The sequence below is a fragment of the Manduca sexta genome, chromosome 26 (genome assembly GCF_014839805.1).
Source record: "Manduca sexta isolate Smith_Timp_Sample1 chromosome 26, JHU_Msex_v1.0, whole genome shotgun sequence".
Classification (NCBI taxonomy): Eukaryota; Metazoa; Arthropoda; class Insecta; order Lepidoptera; family Sphingidae; genus Manduca; species Manduca sexta.
Window position 1 is genome coordinate 4192812 of NC_051140.1, and position 22633 is coordinate 4215444.

The window sequence follows — 22633 nt, forward strand, 5'->3', positions numbered from 1 at the left end:
TTCAGTCCCATGATGTGATAGGAATCGAGCTTATCGCCACATCGGGCACAAATTCCAGACTCCGGGCTGATACTGGGCGGAAAAAGTCAAATATCAATTTGCCCGACCCGGGATTGCAGTACCGCGCATGCAGTACAACTACGCCACCGTGGAATTTTGAAATATGGAATATTAGTTATTATTTTGTTATTGTCCGTTACAATTTGAGGGTAATGTAGTAAGTGAGAATTGCTCCACAAAAACAATGCCGAAGTAATTTATTAAAGACACGAGAAGTAAACGTTATACCACATACCTTGTATATCGTAATAATTTCAAATGAATAATAATATAGATAGAAATATTATTGTGTAAAAATAATGATTTTATATAGCACACCCTTATCTTCTCATATCTGGAATTCATGATAAAATTTTATAATTTTTTTTTAAGGTACTATTTCCTTATAATCTTTAGTATATACTTACCTATTAAAACATGCAACAGGAAAATATTAAATAAATATTGTAGATTCACTGGGTATAGGTATAGGGGCGACTAATAGGGGCCATCGGGGAGTCGTCAGCAGGCAGCAGGGGGCTGTCCGCCCTTAGCGTACATCATGCTCTTTTGCAGTCGGGTGATCCCCAGGATGGATGGCAGCGTGGAAGGTAGGCCTTATGCTGCACTTGACGCCGACAGTGTCCTTCGGTGCGCAGGGGCTTCTGAGCCCCCCCCCCCCCCTAGGAGACAGGCCACATTAGGCGGCACCGCTTAGAGACGGCTGTGGACGAAGACTTAGACACTTCCGTCGGAGGAAGCCCGCAGCCGTCCCAAATGCGCCAAAGAGGGCCACCGCGGAGTTTTTGTTGGTAGACCGTGCATAGGGTGCGTACAGTGTTAGGGACTCGGCCCGGCGGTCGCCCGAAGGCCAACATCAAATTCGGGCGGCTCAATGCCGGGCCGTAAGGCACGGTTACCCCAACATAACCGCTCAGTCGCCCCCCAATGGCTGGACGGTAGTAATAAGGTACTTTATCCGCGAACAAAAAAAAAGTATACAAGAATTATTTTAATTTTAATTTTATTGTAAAATTTATAAAAAATAAAATGTTGAATATACTTTCGATTATATTTATTACAATAAAATACTTAAAAGAAACATGAGATTTCAGTATTTAAAAGTAATTTATTCTCTATTAAAGTTGTATATTTCACATTAATCATGCATTCCATATAGGCAAATATTCCTATTTAAGACACAGGATAAATGTACTATTATAATAAAACAAGTAAAAACAAGAATTATCGAGAAATTTTAGTTATCACGTTTCCTTTTCTCACGAGGAACTAGCTTGCCCTGTCACCCGACATCATATTAAATGAAAACCTTTATCAGTCTATTTCTGAACGTTACAAAGATCCGTCAGTCTTCTAAGGCCACACGACACTTTCTATCCAGGGGATATAATGTGACACCTTAGTGTATATTCCCGGCTCGCCGATGAACCCGCAAGCTTTACCGAACGACGTCACACCGATAATTAACCACATGCAGTTGATCTTCTTGTGTTTGATCTGCAAGGGGCCGCCGCTGTCACCCTGCGAATACAAACACGGTCAGAAATGACATAGAATTTATACTGTATCTGATATTAATTACAGTAATGAGTATTTTTTGTATGAGCACGGCAAAGAGAAGCCACTGCACCTGATAGTAAGTGGGGGTCCAATAGAATGTCGACTGACAAGAGATGATTATCCCTCGGCAATCGCCACAATTATGCCGGCTAATACACAGGCTGATCCCGGAACGCGATACACTTACGACTATCGCGAGTTTTAACACCTCGTGTATGGCGGTCGCTATCCGGACGGATATAAAATATATCCAACCATCAGCAAGTTAAAGAAAGCCATTCCACTGCTCGATGATCACCATTTCATATTAATATGCAATAGCGACCGGCCTCGGAACACGCCTCTCTGGAACCAGCGTTCATGAGGTTTCTCTTACCAATTTTCTATTTATACAGTCCAGTTGTTCGAGTTCTGATATCAATGCATCTCATCAAATCATTTATGCCTGATTCCTATAATCTTAGCCGCTACCATCAGATGCATAATGAAAATGGACGAGTCAAAATAAAATTTATTTGACATGCTCACATAATTTATTCGGATGAGTTTCTTTATACAATGAACGTTTAGTACACAGTTGAGTTAGTGGAACGGTCGTAAGACAATTTCATCATCTCGATGGCTCCTAAGTAAACTAGCATATCTGAAAAAATTGCGATATTCACTTATTTAGCATTATCTACGTAGAAACAAAATCTTTATTTACTAACTTCTTTTCATAGTTTTTATAGTAATAATAATAATATCAGCCCTGTATTATATACATGCTCACTGCTGAGCACGGGCCTCCTCTACTACTGAGAGGGATTAGGCCTTAGTCCACCATGCTGGCCTAGTGCGGATTGGTAGACTTCACACACCTTCGAAATTCCTATAGAGAACTTCTCAGATGTGTGCAGGTTTCCTCGCGATGTTTTCCTTCACCGTTAAATAAATTCACAAAGAATACACACATGATTTTAGAAAAGTCAGAGGTGTGTGCCCTTGGGATTTGAACCTGGGGACATTCGTCTTGGCAGTCCATTCCACACCCAACTAGGCTGTCGCCGCTGTATATAGTAAACAGTACCTTTATAACAAAATGCGAAAATTGCGAATTTCGCTATTTTTTCAGATACGACAGTTTACTTAGGAATCATCGATCTATCAATACCATAGTAGTGTAAGGTTTTGAAGGTGAACATATTACCTGGCAAGTATCTTTAGACTGACTCCTGTCCCCGTAGCACATCTGCGAATTCACGTCAAACCCTTGACTCATCAGCCTGTGCGGCGGATACTGCAGTATACATTCGAATGTAGAGAACTTGTTTAATACCACCTGTAAAATATAAATAAATTGCGTTAAGGGGCCGTTAAGTATTGCGTAACGTAATTTGGAGGGGACAGGGGGGTGTAAAACGTTACGATGCGTTACATGGACGGGGGGATTCGTACAACGCTTTATGAAACATTGGTTTTTTTTATTTGAAAACAATAACAAAGGTATTTTAGCGACTTTCCGATACTTTGCGTGACATAATCGTGAAAATTAAAAAAAAAAATCACTTTAGAGTTACGTAATTTTTAGAGAGGTGGGCGGGAGTGTGTAGGAAAACGTTACGGCGCGTAACATGGGGGGGGTGGCGGGCAAAAAATCTTAAAAAATTGCGTTACGTAATACTTGAACGGCACCTAACCTATTTAAATTATAATTTAATTGGTTAAATTATTTTAACAGTCTCACTTATAAACTTGTTTTAGAGTTAAGAGGTGGTTAATAATTGCTTAAATACCTGTCCGAAACATCACCGGTTCTTAGTTTAAACCTACTAAAGAGGCAAGATGGCGGGTTTTGACATACAGATGATCGAGTAAATTTGTGTTTTGGGGTTAAATATTGTAAAAGATTACAATTTGCTATGACGTAAGTTCGCTATGTGTTGCTTGGTAATTTATTCATCGTTTTTGTTTTTGTAGTCCAAGTGCTTGAGTAAGAAACAGTTAAGCACTGATTAAAAGTTTAAGAACAGTTTAGTCAAGACGTAACTAGTCAGCTTTGCGAAATTTTTATAATTAAGAAAGTAAATATTTACAATATTCTGCCAAAAGAACTTAATTCGAATATTCTACCGTGCTAAGCTCAAAAGCGGTATCTCAAAAAAAATCAAAGACTTTATTTTTATGTCGTCAGATAGCTAAAAGAAATACCCATCGAATGAACTTGCCTAAGTAACCGTATCTTGTTTATCTTTTGTTGAAAAAAACCTTAAAAGAGTTTCTCTATCTCAGTTTTACATACAAAACTATTAAACTTTACTAAACTGTGAACAGTGTTGTTGGTTACATGTTTATTAATGCAGTACACGTGTAATTTTATCCTTTACTTATTTAATGTATAACTGTTTGCTGTCCCTTTTGAATAAAATAAAATAAAACTATATTTACAAAACTTCGATTATCTCGAAATAAAGTTTCCCCGACATATCGCTTTTGCATTTAGCACGGCGGTATTGTGCTGTTTCAAGTTTTGCGATAAAGCAATAAGGTACCTATCGTATGATTTCACTGGAATTAACGTTATTTATCATTTCATTACCGTCAGAGTCAGAATAAATCATATTTATCTTGAGGTCAACAAGTTTTAATAAATTTTTGCATTCGGATTTAATTAAGAAAGAACAGATAAGTGTGAGTTGACTCGCGCACCGCCGATTCCGTAAGCCGTAAAAAATATAGGTTATGTAAGTTCAAACTTGACAATCTTAACTTTGCTGTTCGATCTCACAGTTATTGCACCAACCGCAAATAAAAATTTGTAATAGTAAATTCGCTTTTTTATTTAAGTAGGTACTTATATACGGTTTTCAATTTTTGCTGCATGATATTGCTTCTTGCTAAATTTCATTATTCTAGGACATCGGGAAGTAGTCTATAAGTTTTATTCCCTGGTCAAATCACAAAATATGTGACATTAAGATAATATCTTTTTATCGTTTTGACCTGCAAGTTTGTTTTTTTTTCACAGCTACAGACAGACGAACTACAGAGTGACCCTTTAAGAGTTTCTTTTAAGATACGGAACTCCAATAAAAGAAAAACTACTATTGTCGTCGTCAGTAGGTAAGCTGCAGACTCAAAAATATGCCAAGGGTCAAAGCTAACTGATTTTAAAACATATCTTCAGTTAACCACATTCTTTATAAATCACTGAATTTTATAATATAACTTCTGCACACGGCTCCGTCTGCGTGATAAAGTTTTTCCGGAATAAAAATGCCGAATTTTTTAAGATCAAAGAAAACTATATCTTTTTGATCCTAACCAAACTATTGATGATATGGTTGATATTTTCTATAATGTTCTGAATCAAATCATTACTAACTACACACCAAAATGCCAAAAGGGAAATAATAAATATCCTTTCTGGTTTAGTCGATCCCTTCAAAAGGCACTAAAAGAAAAAGCAAAATTTCACTCACGATTTAAAAGATACGCTAATCCTAGAGACTTTTGGACTTACTCAATATTGCAGGACAGATGTCACAAAATGATTATAGAGTGTAACAACAAATTTAAGATGGAAGCCAAATCATGTATCAAGAATGACCCCAAATATTTTTGGCGATGTATTAAATCTCTCAGATGCAACAGCAATGAAATTCCAGACGAAATGTTCCTTAATACCCAAGCAGTCCATGGTGGGCAGGAAATCAGCAACCTATTCTCTGAATACTTTCACTCAACCTATAGTGCCCAACAACCTAGCACACACATCGTGTTCTCTGATAAAATCTTATCCAAAAATGAATCCATGTGTAGTTGTTTTCTTTCGGAATCAGACATACTTAATTCACTAAACTGCCTAAATACCAATAAAGGACCTGGCCCTGACTCCATCCCTCCACTATTTTTAAAAATTGCTCACAGCAATTGGTAAAACCTCTTTATTATATATTCAATAGATCACTTTCACGTGGAGAATTTCCAACAAAATGGAAGTTGGCATATGTCACACCTATTCACAAAAAAGGTGACAAAAGTGATATTGCCAACTACAGACCAATTTCGATCCTATCTTCTTTGGGGAAGCTTTTTGAAGCTTTGGTGCAAAAAAGATTGCAATTCCATCTGAGGCAACAATTCACTACCCATCAACACGGTTTCCTATCAGGACGCTCAACTACGACGAATCTTCTTGGCTATATTAGTGATATAACTAATGCAATGGAAGATAGGCATGAAGTTCATGCCATCTACACGGACTTCTCCAAGGCCTTTGACGTCGTGGACCACAATCTTCTCATTAAAAAGTTGGGTCACGCCGGTATCTGTGGATCATTGCTTAGATGGTGCGAGTCTTATCTTCGTAATCGATCGCAACTCGTCGTAGTCCGAGGTTTCCAATCCTATACTAGGATGGTTCCGTCTGGTGTACCCCAAGGCTCGCATCTTGGTCCTCTTTTCTTTTTAATCTTTATTAATGACTTGTGTACCGATATTACATCCAAGTATGAAATGTTTGCCGACGATCTTAAGCTGTACAGAATAATACAGGATACCAAGGACACACTTAGTCTACAACGAGACATTAACCGTATAAATACATGGTGTTCTATAAATCTCATGTCAATCAACGCGTCGAAATGCTACCATCTAAAATTTTCAAGAAAAATAAATAGTTCGTCTGTTATTTACTATATCAATAACACACCAATTAGTGAAGTTTCAAGCATGCGCGACTTGGGTGTCATAATTGACTCCAAACTTGATTTTAGAGAACACATTGATACTATAGCCAGAAAAGGTGCGCGTCTTGCTGGCTTCGCAATACGTCAAGCAAAGTTCTTTAAAGATCCTGAAATACCTATTATTTTTTTCAACTGTTATGTTAGATCACTTTGTATGCAGTGCATATAAATCGACTCGAAAATTTGCAAAAACAATTTCTTTATCATTTGTCGTATGCAAATGATCTTTGTAACAGCCTCAGATCGTATAATTCAAGACTTAACCACTTTCAAATACTACCACTCCAGTATAGGCGAAACATTGCAGATAACGTGTTTTTGCTTAAATTAATAAATGGGAAAATAGACTGTCCCCATCTACTTGAGAAGCTTAATATAGCCATACCACGATCGAATAGCCGCCTTCAAAATAGAATAACGTTCTACCTCTCTGTATACCGTACAAACTATGGTCAACATTCGCCTTTATACCGTATGTGCTCCTCATATAACAAAATTTGTCATGAGTTAGATATTTTCAATGTATCAATATCTTCCTTAAAACGTCACTTTTTTCAATGTATAAAACCTAGTCTTAAAATATCTATTATTTTTTATTTTGTATAAATAATGTACTTTATATATTTTTATTTAAAAAAAAAAGGAAGGAAGGGTGTTAAAAAGCATGCTGTATTCACTTCCAGAAAGACATACACAACTGAGTAATGTATTCTTTCTACATTTCTGTACAGTTCATAATTGTTAAAATGTGTAAAGCCTAGTTTAGTGAATCTAAAAAAAAAAAAAAAAAAAAAAAAAAAATCTTTGCTAGGATCCCAAACTATCTTCATATCAAATTTAATCAAAACCAGTTCAATGATTCAGCCGTGAAAGCGTAACAGACGGACAGCCAAAGTTATAATAATTATAATATCAGCCCTGTATTATTTACTGTCCCACTGTTAGGCACGGGCCTCCTCTACTACTGAGAAGGGTTAGGCCTTAGTCCACCACGCTGGCCTAGTGCGGATTGGCAGACTTCACACACCCTCGAAACTCCTATAGAAATTTTTCTCAGGTATGCAGGTTTCCTCACGATGTTTTCCTTCACCATTAAAGCGAGCGATAATTCACAAAGAATACACACATAATTTTTTAGAAGAGTCAGAGCTGTTTGCCCTTGAGATTTGAACCTGTGGACATTCGGGTCCGCAGTCCGTTTCACAACCAACTAGGCTACCGCCACTTTCCAAAGTGAGGAAATACCTCATCTAAATATATATAACTCAAAAGTGACTGACATAGTGATCTATCAACGCACAGCCCAAACCACTGGACGGATCGAGCTGAAATTTGGCACGCAGGTAGATGTTATGACGTAGGCATTCGCTAAGAAAGAGTTTTGATTAATTCTACCCCCAAGGGTATAAAATAGGGGATGAAAGTCTGTATGAAACTTTGTCAATTTTAAACTGATCGGGTTGAGACTTTGCATGCATAAAGCTAGTATGACGTAGGCATCCCCTAAGAAAGGATTTTGATAAATTCCACCCCTAACGGGATAAAATAGGGGATGAAATTTTGTATAAATCTTCTTAGATTTTCGACTGATTGAACTGAAATTAAAGATTGGAGCTACTATGATGAAGACGTTCGCTTAAATAGGATTTTGATTAATTCAAACCCCATGGATAAATATAGTTTGAACCTATCAGTACCGGGAAAATATGTAGCAAGACTTTTATCATACAGTGGACTTTTATCCCGGAAAACTCCTTCACGCCGGCGAAGCCGCGAGCAATAGCTAGTTTATAATATAAGTGTGGTAGATATTCTTTATCTCGACTCACCTTCTGCAGTATGTTAGCGCCCGACGATGCTTTATATTCGGTGAGTCCCCAGCCCGTCGCCCACACTCTGTCGTCTGCGGTCTCGTCGCCCATGTGCAGGCACGCTGGCTTCAACCACTCGTCCAATGGTACCCTGAAGTAAAATAAATATATCGTATAGTCATTACAGAGGTCAGAAAGGCGTGTTTTAAAATATTTAAGTATTATGCACCGAAAATAAAAAAGTAAAGGACGTAACTCAGAGACATTAATGCAAATGGTACGCTGAGGTTTATTAAAATATAACATAGTAGAAACCAAAAAAAATTATATGTATATATTGTATGGCCAAAGGTCAAAGAGGCGTGTTATAAAATATTTTATAATGTTTTATGCACCGAATATAAGAAAGTAAAGTACGTAAATCAGAGACATAAATGCAAATGGTACTCTGAGGTTCATCACAAAATAACATAGAAAACAAAAAGTAAAATAAATATATTGTATGGCCATTACAGAGGTCAAAGAGGCGTGTTTTAAAATATTTTATAATGTTTTATGCACCGAATATAAAAAAAGAGAGTGTAAATCAGAGATATGAATGCATCACTGCAATGCAGAAGGTAAAAACTTGTTTTGCAACTACAAAGTTACATGCTGATTGGGTCACGTTAGTTAATATTTAGCTTACAGTTAAAAATAAGGAGTGCCTTTTGACCTATTGACTGTAATGGATGCTAGGTTTAGGACTTTTAAAAAAGCGGCCATAGCCTAGTTGGGTGTGGAACGGATTGCCGAGATGAATGTCCGCAAGTTCAAATCCCAAGGGCACACACCTCTGAATTTTCTAAAAAATCATGTGTGTATTCTTTGTGAATTTATCGTTCGCTTTAACGGTGAAGGAAAACATCGTGAGGAAACCTGCACATCAGAGAAGTTCTCTATAGGAATTTCGAAGGTATGTGAAGTCTACCAATCCGCACTAGGCCAGCGTGGTGGACTAAGGCCTAATCCCTCTCAGTAGTAGAGGAGGCCCGTGCTCAGCAGTGGGCAAGTATATATAATACAGGGCTGATATTATTAGGACTTCTAATTTCATTAGCAGAGGCTTATAATAGTCATACAAAAACGAATCACAAATGCAGAAAAATATTGTTTCCTAAGTCATTGTATTCTTAAACAAGAGTATTTATCAAAATTTTATTAAGGACGTCTTAAAGCGGACTGTAATGTGATAAATAAAATCTTACTTCCTCTCTAACTCCACAAGCGCGATGTCGTTGTATCTCACTGGCGGTGCAAACTCTGGGTGTTTGTGGATCTTTTTAATCCTGTACTGTTTCGAAGGGTCTGTGACTTCGCTCCTCGCTAAAGCTCCCAAATACACATACGTTAAATTACTGCAAAAAAAAATTGTTATTGTAACACAACTCGCTAATTTCTTCAAAAAACACTATAAGTCATTGCGCACACGCCATCAACTCTGTTATAGAACACTACACTATTATTAAACAGATCTAGTAGCAAATTGGACGGTATCAGTTCTGTAGTATTATAGTATTTCTCGGCAACAAGGCGATATCTTCTGCCTTACGAATCATCATTATCATTATTAGACATTGCTACCTTACGTCTCAACATCAGCCGCAGGATGTCCATTGCTAAACATGGGCCTCCTCCAAAGATATATGCCCTACGACTCATAGTCAATAATAATCTTAATGCTTATGGAAGTAGGAGTGTACTTACACGTCTCTGCTTGATATGCAATGGCCGGCTGTGAGAATAAAGTTTTCGCTGATAAGGGTTCCGCCGCACAACCACTGCACGTCCGGCTCCTCTCCGTAACCGAGCAGCGCCTGGAAAAATACGGTTTGTTAAATATCTAGTATACTAGACAACATGCTAATCTGTATATATAAAAATGAATCCCTATTTCCCTTGGTCACGCCATCACGCGTGAACGGCTGAACTGATTTTACTATTTTTTTGTTTGTTGTGTTTGTTGTCAGGAAAAGGTTCTTATGAAGGAACAAATTAAGAAAGTTGAGCGGAAAATTAGAAAATTGAAGAAAACTTAACGAAAATATTAATTTTATATAACTGTCAGGGCCGTAGCTAGACTTGAATTTAAGGTAGGGCAGCTGTGGTTACAGATAGGGCGGAAGTAAAAATGTTACTAGATCTGATGTGATCAATCGATTTTTGGCTTTCTTGACTTGTAAACGTGAATGAGTCAGGTTAATACTTACATAATTGTTAGGGTAATATGCAGATTGTAACAAAATTCCCTTAAATATCGAAAGGGGGTTATTCCACCCATCAATACGAATAGCTATTACTATGGGACCGACTTGCAAATCGTGAAATAAAAAACCCGCTGCTCCATATATTTTGATTGAGTAGTAATATATAATTTAGTTGATTATTACGGTAGGGCAGTTGTATTTTAAGATAGGGCATTGCCCCACAATGCCCTCCTCTAGCTACGGCCCTGATAACTGTCAATTGTCTGAAATAACTGTCAGCGATGGACAGAATGCGCGCTGCAAATTCATAGTTAAGACAGGACAACGTCTGTCGGGTCAACTAGTAACGAATAAATACACACTTACTTTTTTCTAATTCTACTATTGTGCCGTGCTAAGCGCAAAAGCGGTATGATGTCCGGGATACCTTATTTCGAGATAATCGAAGTTTTGTAAATATAGTTTTGTAAGTAAAACTGAGATAGAGAAACTCTTTTAAGGTTTGTTTAACAAGTTCTAAACAAGATACCGTTAGTTAGGTAAGTTCATTGGATGGGTATTTCTCTAAGCTATCTTAAGACATAAAAATCAATATATTGTTTTTTTTTTGTGATTCCGCTTTCGACTTTAACACGGCAGTATTTAACATCTAAAATTGGTGAATATTTAGTAATTGGGTTTGGTATCTGATTGGACAGCGACCTTCATCAAAATCCGTGTACATGAAAAAAAAACCTTCAATAATAAATCATTCTGACGTGCTACGTTCTGAAGCCAGCAATGTACTTTCAGTTAAAGTGGACTTCATTTTCTCAACACTTACTAATGCAAGGTTCCTCAAAACGTTTCGTTGGTCGAGATCCAAGAGGTTTTTAAATAAAGATGTGAATGAACGGAGAATCAATTGAATAGCAAGACCTCACTCATCCAATGGTAAACTCAAGTCTGTCTGTAAACAGTACCAACACGGCCTAGACCCACCCAGTGTCAATAGATAAATACTGTGTGGTGCGTCTGCGCTTACCATGTGAGGAAATTCGTTTCTTGATGCATTCTGCCCTCCAATAATAAGATCATCTGCATTATTATGGCACTTGACTTTCCTTTCCATAGCGTCATTTAAACTAAGAGAGAAGCTCTTCTCGCAAGGATATACTAGTTTCTCCTGGTACTCCAAACATTCTGAAAAACACAACATTGATAATTATTATGTATAATAATTTATAATCGGACGTCCAGCCACGAGGTGGACAGATGATCAAGTAAAAGTCATAGGAGGTCGCTAGATGCGTGTGTTTTCCAATAGGTCGATCTGGAAATCTTAGGGGAAGCGATGTTCAGCAGTAGACATCCTGCGGTTGATGAGGATGTGTGATTGTATTATTAGACACTAGGTAAATTTTCAATGGATGTCGAAATTGTAAAATATACGTGGTGAATTTGAAAAAATAATCTGCAATTTTTTTTGGTTACTTTCAAATAATACTTTTATTGAATTAAACCATATCGGTATTAACACGTGTAAAACGAACGTGGATTCTTTCAAAGTAACAAAAATAGGAAATATAAATAAATTGCGTTCTTTCTCAGTGATGGACAAGGTGGGAAATATTAATTTATAAGTATTCTTTTATTTCGCTTCCCTGTAACTTTTTGGGGAAAAAAAATCATCGCCGCATTATATATTTGAAGGTTGACAAGATCTTGTATAATTTTATCTCTTAATACCAAACTATATTAAAGTTTATACCGTACGAAGAAGAATTTACAAGAGTCTAATTCCGACTATGCAAAATCAGTCAATTTTTTAAACTTAAGTTTGAAATTTATGAACGTTTGACACATAAACAAAATAATAAGAATAACTAAATGTTGGAAGTCATACACTGAGAAAAGAAAATATCCATATACATAATTAGTTAAGGAAAAACATTAGTTTTTACAATACCCGCCATCACATCCTACACAATTCTTGGTTAGAGGTAAATGTTTAGCTCATGAGAAATTTTCCATCAAGCAGTATACCTGGGGTTCATTCTCGTCAACCATCACGACTTAACAATAAATAATTTTCAAAATTAAGAAAATGTTATTTGTGATTTTTCCAGTCATCTTCTTAGCAAGTGCTAAAGTATCTATTCATATAAGTACGTAACTTGTTACATGAATATTGTATATATTAATCTTTACGATCTCGGATAACGGAGCCATAATGGCCCAAGTATTTTAAAATCTTCATAAAATTGTTGTATAGAGGAACATGGAAAACTTTTGATTAAATTGCAATACATTTAATAATAAAATAACTAACAAAACGTCGTATCGTGTTTTTACGTTATAACATCATTAAAAAATACCATTTTCCGAAAACAGATCTTGGGCCATGTAACCTTTCTGTGGGTGAGTGCTCAACCTGGCCCATAAAATTATATCAACGTAAGTTTAAATGCTATAACGGCCGATTTTTTTTTATTATTAACTTGACTTGGGAACTGTCACCATGCAAGTTGAAAAAAAATCTGCTGTTTTCAAAATGGCAATGTCTTTGGAACCATTCTTGAAGCAATTTTATTTTACCATTTTACCATTTAAGGCGATACCTCAAGGTCCATTTTCATACATTTTGTTTCGGCTTTAATCTGGGTAACTAAACAAGTATTGGCAAGTAAAGAATTTAAATTCACGTCTAGTTAGTGATTAGTTCTCGCAGTTGAAAGAAAAATCATGGATCATGGATATTTCTGCCTTTAAAATTTCGTCATATTAAATTTTAAAGGCCGAAATATCCATGATTATTAATTATTTTTACGTTTTTCTTTCAACTGCGAGAACTAATCACTAACTAGACGTGAATTTAAATTCTTTACTTGCCAATACTTGTTTAGTTACCCAGATTAAAGCCGAAACAAAATGTATGGAAATGGACCTTGAGCTACCACCTTAAACCATTTATTTCTCTACACACACATAAATACAACAACAAAAAAATTAAAAAGAAAAAAACACATACACAGTTAACTTGCAAACGCATAAAACCACGTAATTTGAAATATATTGGTAAAGTTTTACTAACATTCTTGAAATCTGGGCTGTTAGGAACTGGACTATGTTCGATCACAGTACCTTACGATTCTATATTTATATATTAGGTCATAGTTTATTATGTTTTTTCATTGTATCAATTTAGTATCAACAAACTTGTAACGAATCAAAAAATATTTTTTATTAAGAATTTATTTCAAACTTGTGTCAATTCCATAGTTTTAACCATTGTATAAAAACAAAATATTGAAACGCGTTACCATCACTTTGTGTCAATAGTCTTATGCAATAAATGACAGCATCTGCATCGCTTTACTTTAAACAAAAACTATTTTTACTTGAAAGAATCAAATGTAGTATTAGACTTGATTAATAATATGAACACATACTGTCCCATGCTTTCCGTCCTATTTTCGGCGAAGTCAAGTTGGCATCAATGGGTGGACAGCCGGAGCCTTGACGGTCTACCGTCTCGTACTCATACAGGGGTGGCTCGTACTCTGTCGTCGTTGTCACCTGCGGACTAGAAATATTTAAACCTCGTTAGAAACAGCAGCGATGAGGTCTGCAGAGTTTCGCTTCATCTATATCGATAGATAGATAAAAAAGTTTATTTAGGCTACAATTAACACACAGTATAAATTAAGACTTAACTAGGCGGCGATAGCCTAGTTGGGTGTGGAATGGACTGCCAAGATGAATGTCCGCAGGATCAAATCCCAAGGGCACACACCTCTGACTTTTCTAAAATCATGTGTGTATTCTTTGTGAATTTATCGTTCGCTTTAACGGTGAAGAAAAACATTGTGAGGAAACCTGCACATCTAAGAAGTTCTCTATAGGAATTTCGAAGGTGTGTGAAGTCTACCAATCCGCACTAGGCCAGCGTGGTGGACTAAGGCCTAATCCCTCTCAGTAGAAGAGGAGGCCCGTGCTCAGCAGTGGGCAAGTATATAATACAGGGCTGATATTATTTATTTTATTTATTATAACTTAAGATATACATAGACAATAGACAAGTACATATCCATTTGTGAGATATTGCAGCCGCAATCAGGCCCCAGCTCAGCAATATGCTTTGCCCCAAGGAGCAAAACGCTGATAATTCTGCTGGTACCTGGTGCATGTGTTGTTTTTATACGTGCACGGCAGAGTGCCGCCTGATGGTAAGTGGAATGGAGTCATAAGAATGGCGACTGACGAGAGATGATTACCCCTCGGCAGTCAATACAATTATGCCGGCCTGTTAGAACCGGATATACAAAGGCTATTTTCGGAACACAACACACTTACGTGGGCCGCTATGGCCAGTTTCCTCTTATTGTATTCTAGGATATCTACGGCAGATCGTCGTTGTACCTACATTCTTTTAATTATTTATCTACATTTTTCAGTTTATTAAATCTTTCTTATACCTTTAAGCACCGCGTGTGATTTATCTTACCGTTTGGTGGTAGTGGCGATGGGAGGCTGCGTAGGCGCCGGCGTGGTAACGCTCTCCACACAACAGACAATGGGATCAGTCTTGTCGAATCCACATAGCTGTGAACGACAAAAGTGGGAAGATAATTATGTAGTAACTTAGAACTATACATTGCTGCTTGAAAACCTTTGATCGTCATATAAAAATTCAGGATCATGTTGCCCTCTGTATATTTGTATTATTATTAAACATGAAAAAAAGAACAGCGACTCTCATCACCATTCCATTAGGGTAACGGAACCATTGATGGTCCACCTTATTATAAAATCTTCATCACATTGTTGCAAAAAGGGATATAAGGAAAACTTTTGATTAAATTGCAACATATTTAATAATAAAAGATCTAACAAAAAGTCGTATGGTGTTCCATTATAGCACCAAAAACAAAATATTTTTTCGAAAGCATGGATTTAAGTAAATTGTATGCCAACAAAAATGACTAACTAAATTGACAAATATCATATGTAATGATTTACCATAATATTTGGCAACAACATAACAATAAACTGATAAATAGGTACTCCATCATTATTATTTCGTTTGATCGTGAAATCTGTGGTGGGCCATGAATAGAACTTTTTACTTGAGTTCAGAAAAAAAACAAAAAGCAAAAACAATAAAACTTAAGATTATAATTTAATGTCTTAACAGATTACGTGCGTTGATGCAATTGTAAAAACAACGCAATTCACAATTTATTTTATTTTAAACAAATTGGTATCATGAAAGTAAAAACTAGCCCACGCATCATAAACAATTCTAATCAACAATTTTCAAAATGGGAGTGTTTTTGAAAACATTCGTAGATGCCTAATATCGTACATGGTTGCATGCATATCTAATTTAAAATTATAAGGGTTTATAATTTAAAATTATAAGATATAAACCCTTATAATTTAAAATTAGATATACCGGCATTTTAGAAAACTGGGTTTAGTTTCGGTCACAATACTTACCTTAGATTTATTTTATACCAGAACTTATACAATATTTAATACTTAAGTACTTTAAACTTATAATGTACAAAATTTTTAATATAATTTATACAAGCATTAAGTAAAACTATTAATTTATATTACTAACCTGTGGTTGTATACGTTTTCTTAGGTTTTCGAGCGCTGACGGACAGTTTCGGATATTTTTACATATTCCGACTTCTCCATTTTTCATATTACATGTTTCATCTAAAACATAACAATAACAATCAAAACCTTTCGACACTGAAAAAATATAATTATATCTGAGGCAAATCGTAGTGCCTTGGATAAAACGCACGGGACGCAATCTTAGTTTATCCAAAAATACAAATAACTAATTATAATATATTTAGAGTTTTTAACATTTACTTGTTTGAAAATTAACTCGAAACTAAAATAGTATTTAGTACTTGTAACAAAAACTTAACTTATTTACTAAAAGACAACAATTTTAATCAAATTAATTTACAAATAACCAAAAAAGCAAGAACATAAAAATATAGCTCGCAAAATGCATAAATTGTGAACGTCCATCCGATCCTAAGGCAAATACAAGCAAAAATGTATCGCCAACGCAATGGTCTGCTGGCCAGCCGGTTGAGTATCGCGTTCTTTTTCTTTCTTCTTTTTTTTCACACAACTAACCACGTCACCTTGCTCATTGTATAATATATATGTTTAAAATCGCGCTAATTATTTCTTTATATTGTTTATCATTTTGTAACAGAGCCAAGGCTACACCTCGAGCGCGGTCTAGACATCCTCATGTTAAACACCTGGTGGAAACCTTCAAAGACTTTCTTTTCATTGAGAGCGGTTTATATCATGATGTGCACGGAGTATCATATGTTGAGTTGCAACCTCTGTGGACACCGTTGTGGAGTTTATTTTTAATATCAGTTTGAATTTGGAATGCCTTGGTAAAATAATAAGGCGAGAGTATAGAAACTTCAATGGAGCAATTACTTGTATTGTGAAATGCACATTATCATTGATTGGAATAATTGGTTGACGCACTAAATGGATTGAAGTTCTGACTCCGCTACTCGAATGTTATTTTGTACCCATAGAAGCGTGATTGCAATTAAATTGTACATTCAATGAATACTCTGTTTTATTGCTCACATTACCTACAGAAAGCCCACATGTTATGAAAAGATGGCAAAACCCACTAATGATTATGATGTTCGTCCTAACATATTACTGCCTGCTGGAGCTGCCAGGATCTCGGCCGAGTACGATTAACCAGACACGTTGATCTTACGCTTGCGTGATGAAATACCCGAGAATATGGTTTTCCTTAAAGACAAGGAAAAAATAAATGGTAAAAAGAAGCTTTTATTTATATGCTCTAAGAACAAAATAATACAATTGTTTATTGTTGAAAATAGAGCAATTTAGATCATTAGTTAGATATTTGTCACTATGAACGATTTATTTGTAAATCGATATATTGGTGACCTTAAACCTGCCCTCTCGGCAGTTTGCAACTCTCGACCTAATTGCGTTTGTTTAGAATTGTCTGGAAAACACTGATAACAAATTAGCATTATAGTACTTATTATTATGGCAATAGAGTCTACGCTGCTAACAATTTCCTCATCAACTTAAAAGCAAATTATAGAACAGATATTAATTGAATTTGACTCACAAGTCATAGATATATGTACAAAATTTCAAAATTTGCTTATTCCGGTTGATCTTTATTTTAAGGTTTCGCAAAGAATGTGTATTACGACTACTGCCCAGCCATTGCGAGGGTTTATGTTGGGGTCACTGTACCCCTTACGATACCTATCAATATTATGTGCGTACATTAATATAGTGAAGTTAAGCCAACATTTTAGTATCTTACTATCAAATCAGATAAATTTTCGTGGAACCACAACATTTTTTTGGTTACGAATTGTGGATCCCCATTTTTTGGTCACGCCAACGCTGACCCTGTCAAGTATCCCGTGGACTCCTGGGGGTTGGGACTTGGAGTTTGGAAATCAATGTCCTAGATTATCATATAGGCTAGTGGCTGTTATGTATTTCAGAATAGTATATATTATGCATTCGGATTTTTATTTCGGGAAAAATCTATCACGCGGGCAAAGCTGTAAGTGACATCTAGTTATGTAAATATAATATTAAGTGTACATGGTGGAATTATCGAAGATTTATTGACTTATGCCCAAAGACGTTCGGAATCAGCATCTTTAGATGCAATATTCACATCATAAAAAACTATCAAGAGATGATATACTGTAGAAGACATATTGTAGAAATATGAGGCTTAATTTGTTTTCTATATGTTTTACTTTAAGAAGCCGAGAGTTTGAAATGAGCGCACTATTCAGATAAAAATAACAGTACTTGTAACAGTATTAAAACTGACCACAAGATACCGTAGTGCGAATTTGATCTTTTCCGTTTCGATTTGATTTTTTTTTGTTGGTAACGACTGACCTGCATGGGACCGGTCTACCACAGCGGTCAACTAACTGTTCCTTCGCTAACACTTAGGTTATAGCTTAAGGTCCATTTTCATACATTTTGTTTCACCTTTAATCTGGGTAACTAAACAAGTATTGGCAAGTAAAGAATTTAAATTCACGTCTAGTTAGTGATTAGTTCTCGCAGTTGAAAGAAAAACGTAAAAATAATTAATATGCATGGATATTTCGGCCTTTAAAATTTCGTCGTATTAAATTCGTTCTCCTGCCATTTTTCAAATTACGTAAATATGTGTGTGTATTACAACTTATTAAAAAAGTTACACAGAGATCCCCAAGTTGGTTAGGCTAGTTTGGAACTGTCCCCGCCCTGTGGAATGGGGGCGTTTGGAGAATTCCACCACGGTATCGACGACGACACGACTACTATGGGCCACAAAGGGGGTCGTCGGCGGGCAGCAGGGGGCTGTCCGCCCTAGTGCATTTGTTGTGCATTTTTGCACATCTCTCGGTTGACTCCCGGGATGGACGGCAGTGTGTTGTTGGCTTCATACTGCCGTAGACGCCGAGGGCGTTCTTCGGTGAGCGGGGGCTTCTGAGCTCCCCCCCCCCCTCCCATAGGAGACGGGCCGCAAGGCGGCTGCGGTCGCAGACTTAGACACTTCAACGTCAGAGGAAGCCCGCAGCCGTCTCAAATGCGCCGAAGAAGGCCACCGCGGAGTTTTAGCTGGTAGGTCGTGCATAGGTTTAAGTTGTATATAGGGTTAGGGACTCGGCCCGGCGGTCGCCCGAAGGTCATCATGAAATCCGGGCGGCTCAACGCCGGGCCGTAAGGTACGGCTATCCCAGCATAACCGCTCAGTCGCCCCCACGAAGTCTTGGCGGTAGTAATAAAGCACTTTCTACGCGAATCAAAAAAAAAAAAAAAAGATTGGAACTGTGTACATAAAGCGTGGTGCGTGAACGAAGCTGAGCAATCCCCGACAGCCCCCTGTGATCGCCAAAAATGTATGTTCAAGCGTAAAACTCCTCACTTAAAATTTTGGAGATTGAAATATGTTTTGTTAAAAAATGTATTGCGATTTAAATAAATTTTGGAGTTATGAATAAAATAGAGAGCAAAATTCGAACAACTTATGACCTCAAAACACAGTTACGAGATTCTAAATTTTAAACAACTAATGGAATTATTTGCTTACTATACAGTATACACTTATCTAAAATATGATAAAAATAATAACTTGATATTTATGACCTTTTTATAAGTTTTGCCATTGTTCCGGTAAGTTGTTTAATGTGCTTACTTATATCATTTAGGAGTAGATAAGCAATAACACAAACAAATATAAACTATAATAAAACAAATATAAATAAACAATACTCTTTTTATTGAAAAGTATAGCAGCTTGAACTTGAGTATTTAACCTTGGATAAGGTTTAATATGATTATAAAAATAAGATGCATTATCTGCTAATTTGAAAGACATAAAAGTATAATAAATAAAAGGAACAAAACGAGATATTTTGAGACTCAGTACTGAAAGAGACAAATAGATATGCAATGTAAGTAGGCTTTGCTCTTTGTAAATACCCATCCTGACGCATATAGTCCCTAGCAAGTGGATGGGCCATATTATGCAGCTCTAACCTAGAATTTTTTACCATATTCAAAGTCTGGCTAACATCGTCGTTACTTAAATATATTTATAGAAACTGGAAGCAATTATTTCTCTTTCGAGATCCTGTCTCAGAAAATCCTTGTTCCTGTGAGTTTGATCGACGCGTTTAATTAAAAATAAAATGTCAACCTTATGTTTTTCTGATAGAGTTGAAAGTATGTCAACCGTAAATAATCTCTTAATGTTAATAGTTTACGAAAAATAATAATTTAATTAATATGAGTACACAGACCAAATGTTTATGCGTACTACATTAATAAACATTACTATGTGAAGTATATTTCCGCGGCGAATTTAAGGGAGAATGTATATCGGATATACCTGGGTACATCACAATTGAAAAAAAAATGTAAATACAAAATATTGTTTAAGGTTATAGCTAAAGGTCCATTTTTCATACATTTTGTTTCACCTTTAATCTGGGTAACTAAACAAGTATTGGCAAGTAAAGAATTTAAATTCACGTCTAGTTAGTGATTAGTTCTCGCAGTTGAAAGAAAAACGTAAAAATAATTAATATGCATGGATATTTCGGCCTTTAAAATTTCGTCGTATTAAATTCATTGACATTCCGTTACTGTGGTATTTTTGTAAACCTTTTTTCATAATATAAAAATCGTGGGCTGTATATAAAAATACTTTCGCGTACTATTTTATATTTAGCCATTTAAGAAAAAATCTAATTATTTTACCACATATTCCAAAAAATCGGTATATTCTTTACTCGGTAATAGTTTTTTTAAGTGAAGACAAAAACTAAACCATTTAATGCCATTTTTTCCGCGAAATCCGGTTTTAAGATACTAAATAACAGCGCATTAGTTAGTTAACTATCTAGAAATATCTGTGAAATCTATATTTGAAACATTTGATTTAAAAGCTATCTATAAGATACACGGAGATTATTAATTATGATTAATTATAAGACTATATTATGACTAGACTTATGTGTTAAAATTTTATGACATTCACTGAACTTACTCTCATCAGCTGCTCTCACGACAATGCACAATGCAACCAACAACACTTCCCGAAGCATTTTATCTACTTGACCTCTAAATATAAGTCCAACAAATACTGCCCGTTAAAACACGATAAAACACAATCATAACATTGTTCGGAGACGTGTTGTCAGTCTTAATTACTCTGAGGTACTGAGGTTACAAGTCCAATGATAAGTATAACTTGGTACGATAGTGCGGGATCGTTATACTGAGGCAGATGACCTTGGCAATGGTTACGGACGAAATACGCAAGCTCTGACCTGTAGAAAGGAGACGAGTTGCCTTTTATGACGAATTAATTTAAAATTAATAATATCTCTAACCGTATGCTAGTTCAAAGTAAAAATGGGGATACATTTTTTTTCGCTTTTCGTAGGGGACGAACTACATACCTATACTTATAAAATAGCAGAAACTAGCACCCCTCAGACAGCCTACATGCGAAAACACATATACATATAATTGATGTGACATATTATAATGTAACACATGCGAAAAAAAAATGAAAAAAGGGGAACTATGCTTCCAAAGACTTCTGATAGCAATATTTTTAAAATTCTAAACGAATAAAACAGTGTAAAAACCTGAATTCATCATACTGGATCTCAAAACCCCAGTCTTCAAGTGAAACATCCAAAATTATTGTACCGTGTAGCACTCAAAGTTGTTTTTCCCCTCAGCAGATGACCTCAGACCAATCCGTACTCAGTCCTCTAAAGTGCACAATATAAACGTAATTTAACGATATGAAGGATACATCGAATGCTGACTTCCAATAGAGCATTAATTTCTACATGGTTAACGTGCATTGTAATACATTTCAGAATTATTGAGGGAAATAGTTGCAATCACAGATAAGAGTTAATAATTGGATTTTATAAAACAATTTACATATTTTATTAATGACAAACATAGACGCGAAATAGAGAGCAAAATGTTATGATGATCATTGGATTCAAACTTCAGTAGATAGTGAATTATATTATTAATAATAAAATGTTGTAGTCTAATTCATTCGGTAATTCGGTCCATATTTTTTGAGTAGGCTAGCTTCAGCATCAATATTTTACTATATCTCAAAGATTATACAAATTAGGCATCACGGACACATCGTCAATTTGTTACCAAGGCACACTACACTATGAAAAGTAGTTCATATAAATAACGTTGTAGCCCGTTTATAGATTTATCAAAATTTATAGGAGACATTTTCTGCATACAAAGCGTTATATAGATCTGTATATTGTATAAGGCTCCGACATAAAAAACCCGTCAAAAGTAAATAACACCATTAAAAAAGTTTTTCCCCGACCCGATGTTTGGATCAAAATATAACTAGGTACTTATAAAATACTCAGACTGTCTTGCACAACGACGTACTAAACACGTTTAGCGTTAAAACTTCATGCTATCACTGTCATTCATTAAGAGTTGACGAAGACAGCACTAGATTAAAATATATTTAGCGTTAATCATATTTAGTGCGAAGTTGTGCAAGCCAGCCTTAAAAGGACAAACATACTTTATTTTTTTACTTTTTAGCAGTTTTATATGTAGGAGGCTATCTGATTTATTTATTTAATTAAGTACTATTTCAATG

The 22633-nt window shown here is 35.8% G+C and overlaps 1 protein-coding gene across 1 annotated transcript; it reads right to left on the reverse strand.

The window, feature by feature from the left end:
• Positions 1 to 1148: 1148 nt before the first annotated feature.
• Positions 1149 to 21200, reverse strand: LOC115450771 (serine protease snake). Its single transcript, XM_037443230.1, has 10 exons — positions 21011 to 21200; positions 16016 to 16116; positions 14894 to 14991; positions 13839 to 13972; positions 11432 to 11589; positions 9908 to 10017; positions 9409 to 9558; positions 8180 to 8312; positions 2810 to 2941; positions 1149 to 1581 (listed from the first exon to the last, which is right to left on the reverse strand). Exons 1-10 carry the CDS (start codon positions 21066 to 21068, stop codon positions 1414 to 1416), a joined length of 1242 nt encoding a protein of 413 aa, XP_037299127.1. The 5' UTR covers positions 21069 to 21200; the 3' UTR covers positions 1149 to 1413.
• Positions 21201 to 22633: the final 1433 nt, after the last annotated feature.

What these genes read in the sequence shown, in the direction of transcription:
- LOC115450771 (XM_037443230.1), bottom strand. Translation starts at nt 21,068, where the DNA reads ATGCTTCGGGAAGTGTTGTTGGTTGCATTGTGCATTGTCGTGAGAGCA. An exon ending in AGGACGGAAAGCATGGGACA is followed by an intron (nt 11,590 to 13,838) that starts GTATGTGTTCAT and finishes TGTGTTTTTCAG; the next exon opens with AATGTTTGGAGTACCAGGAG. An exon ending in AGTCTAAAGATACTTGCCAG is followed by an intron (nt 1,582 to 2,809) that starts GTAATATGTTCA and finishes TTGTATTCGCAG; the next exon opens with GGTGACAGCGGCGGCCCCTT.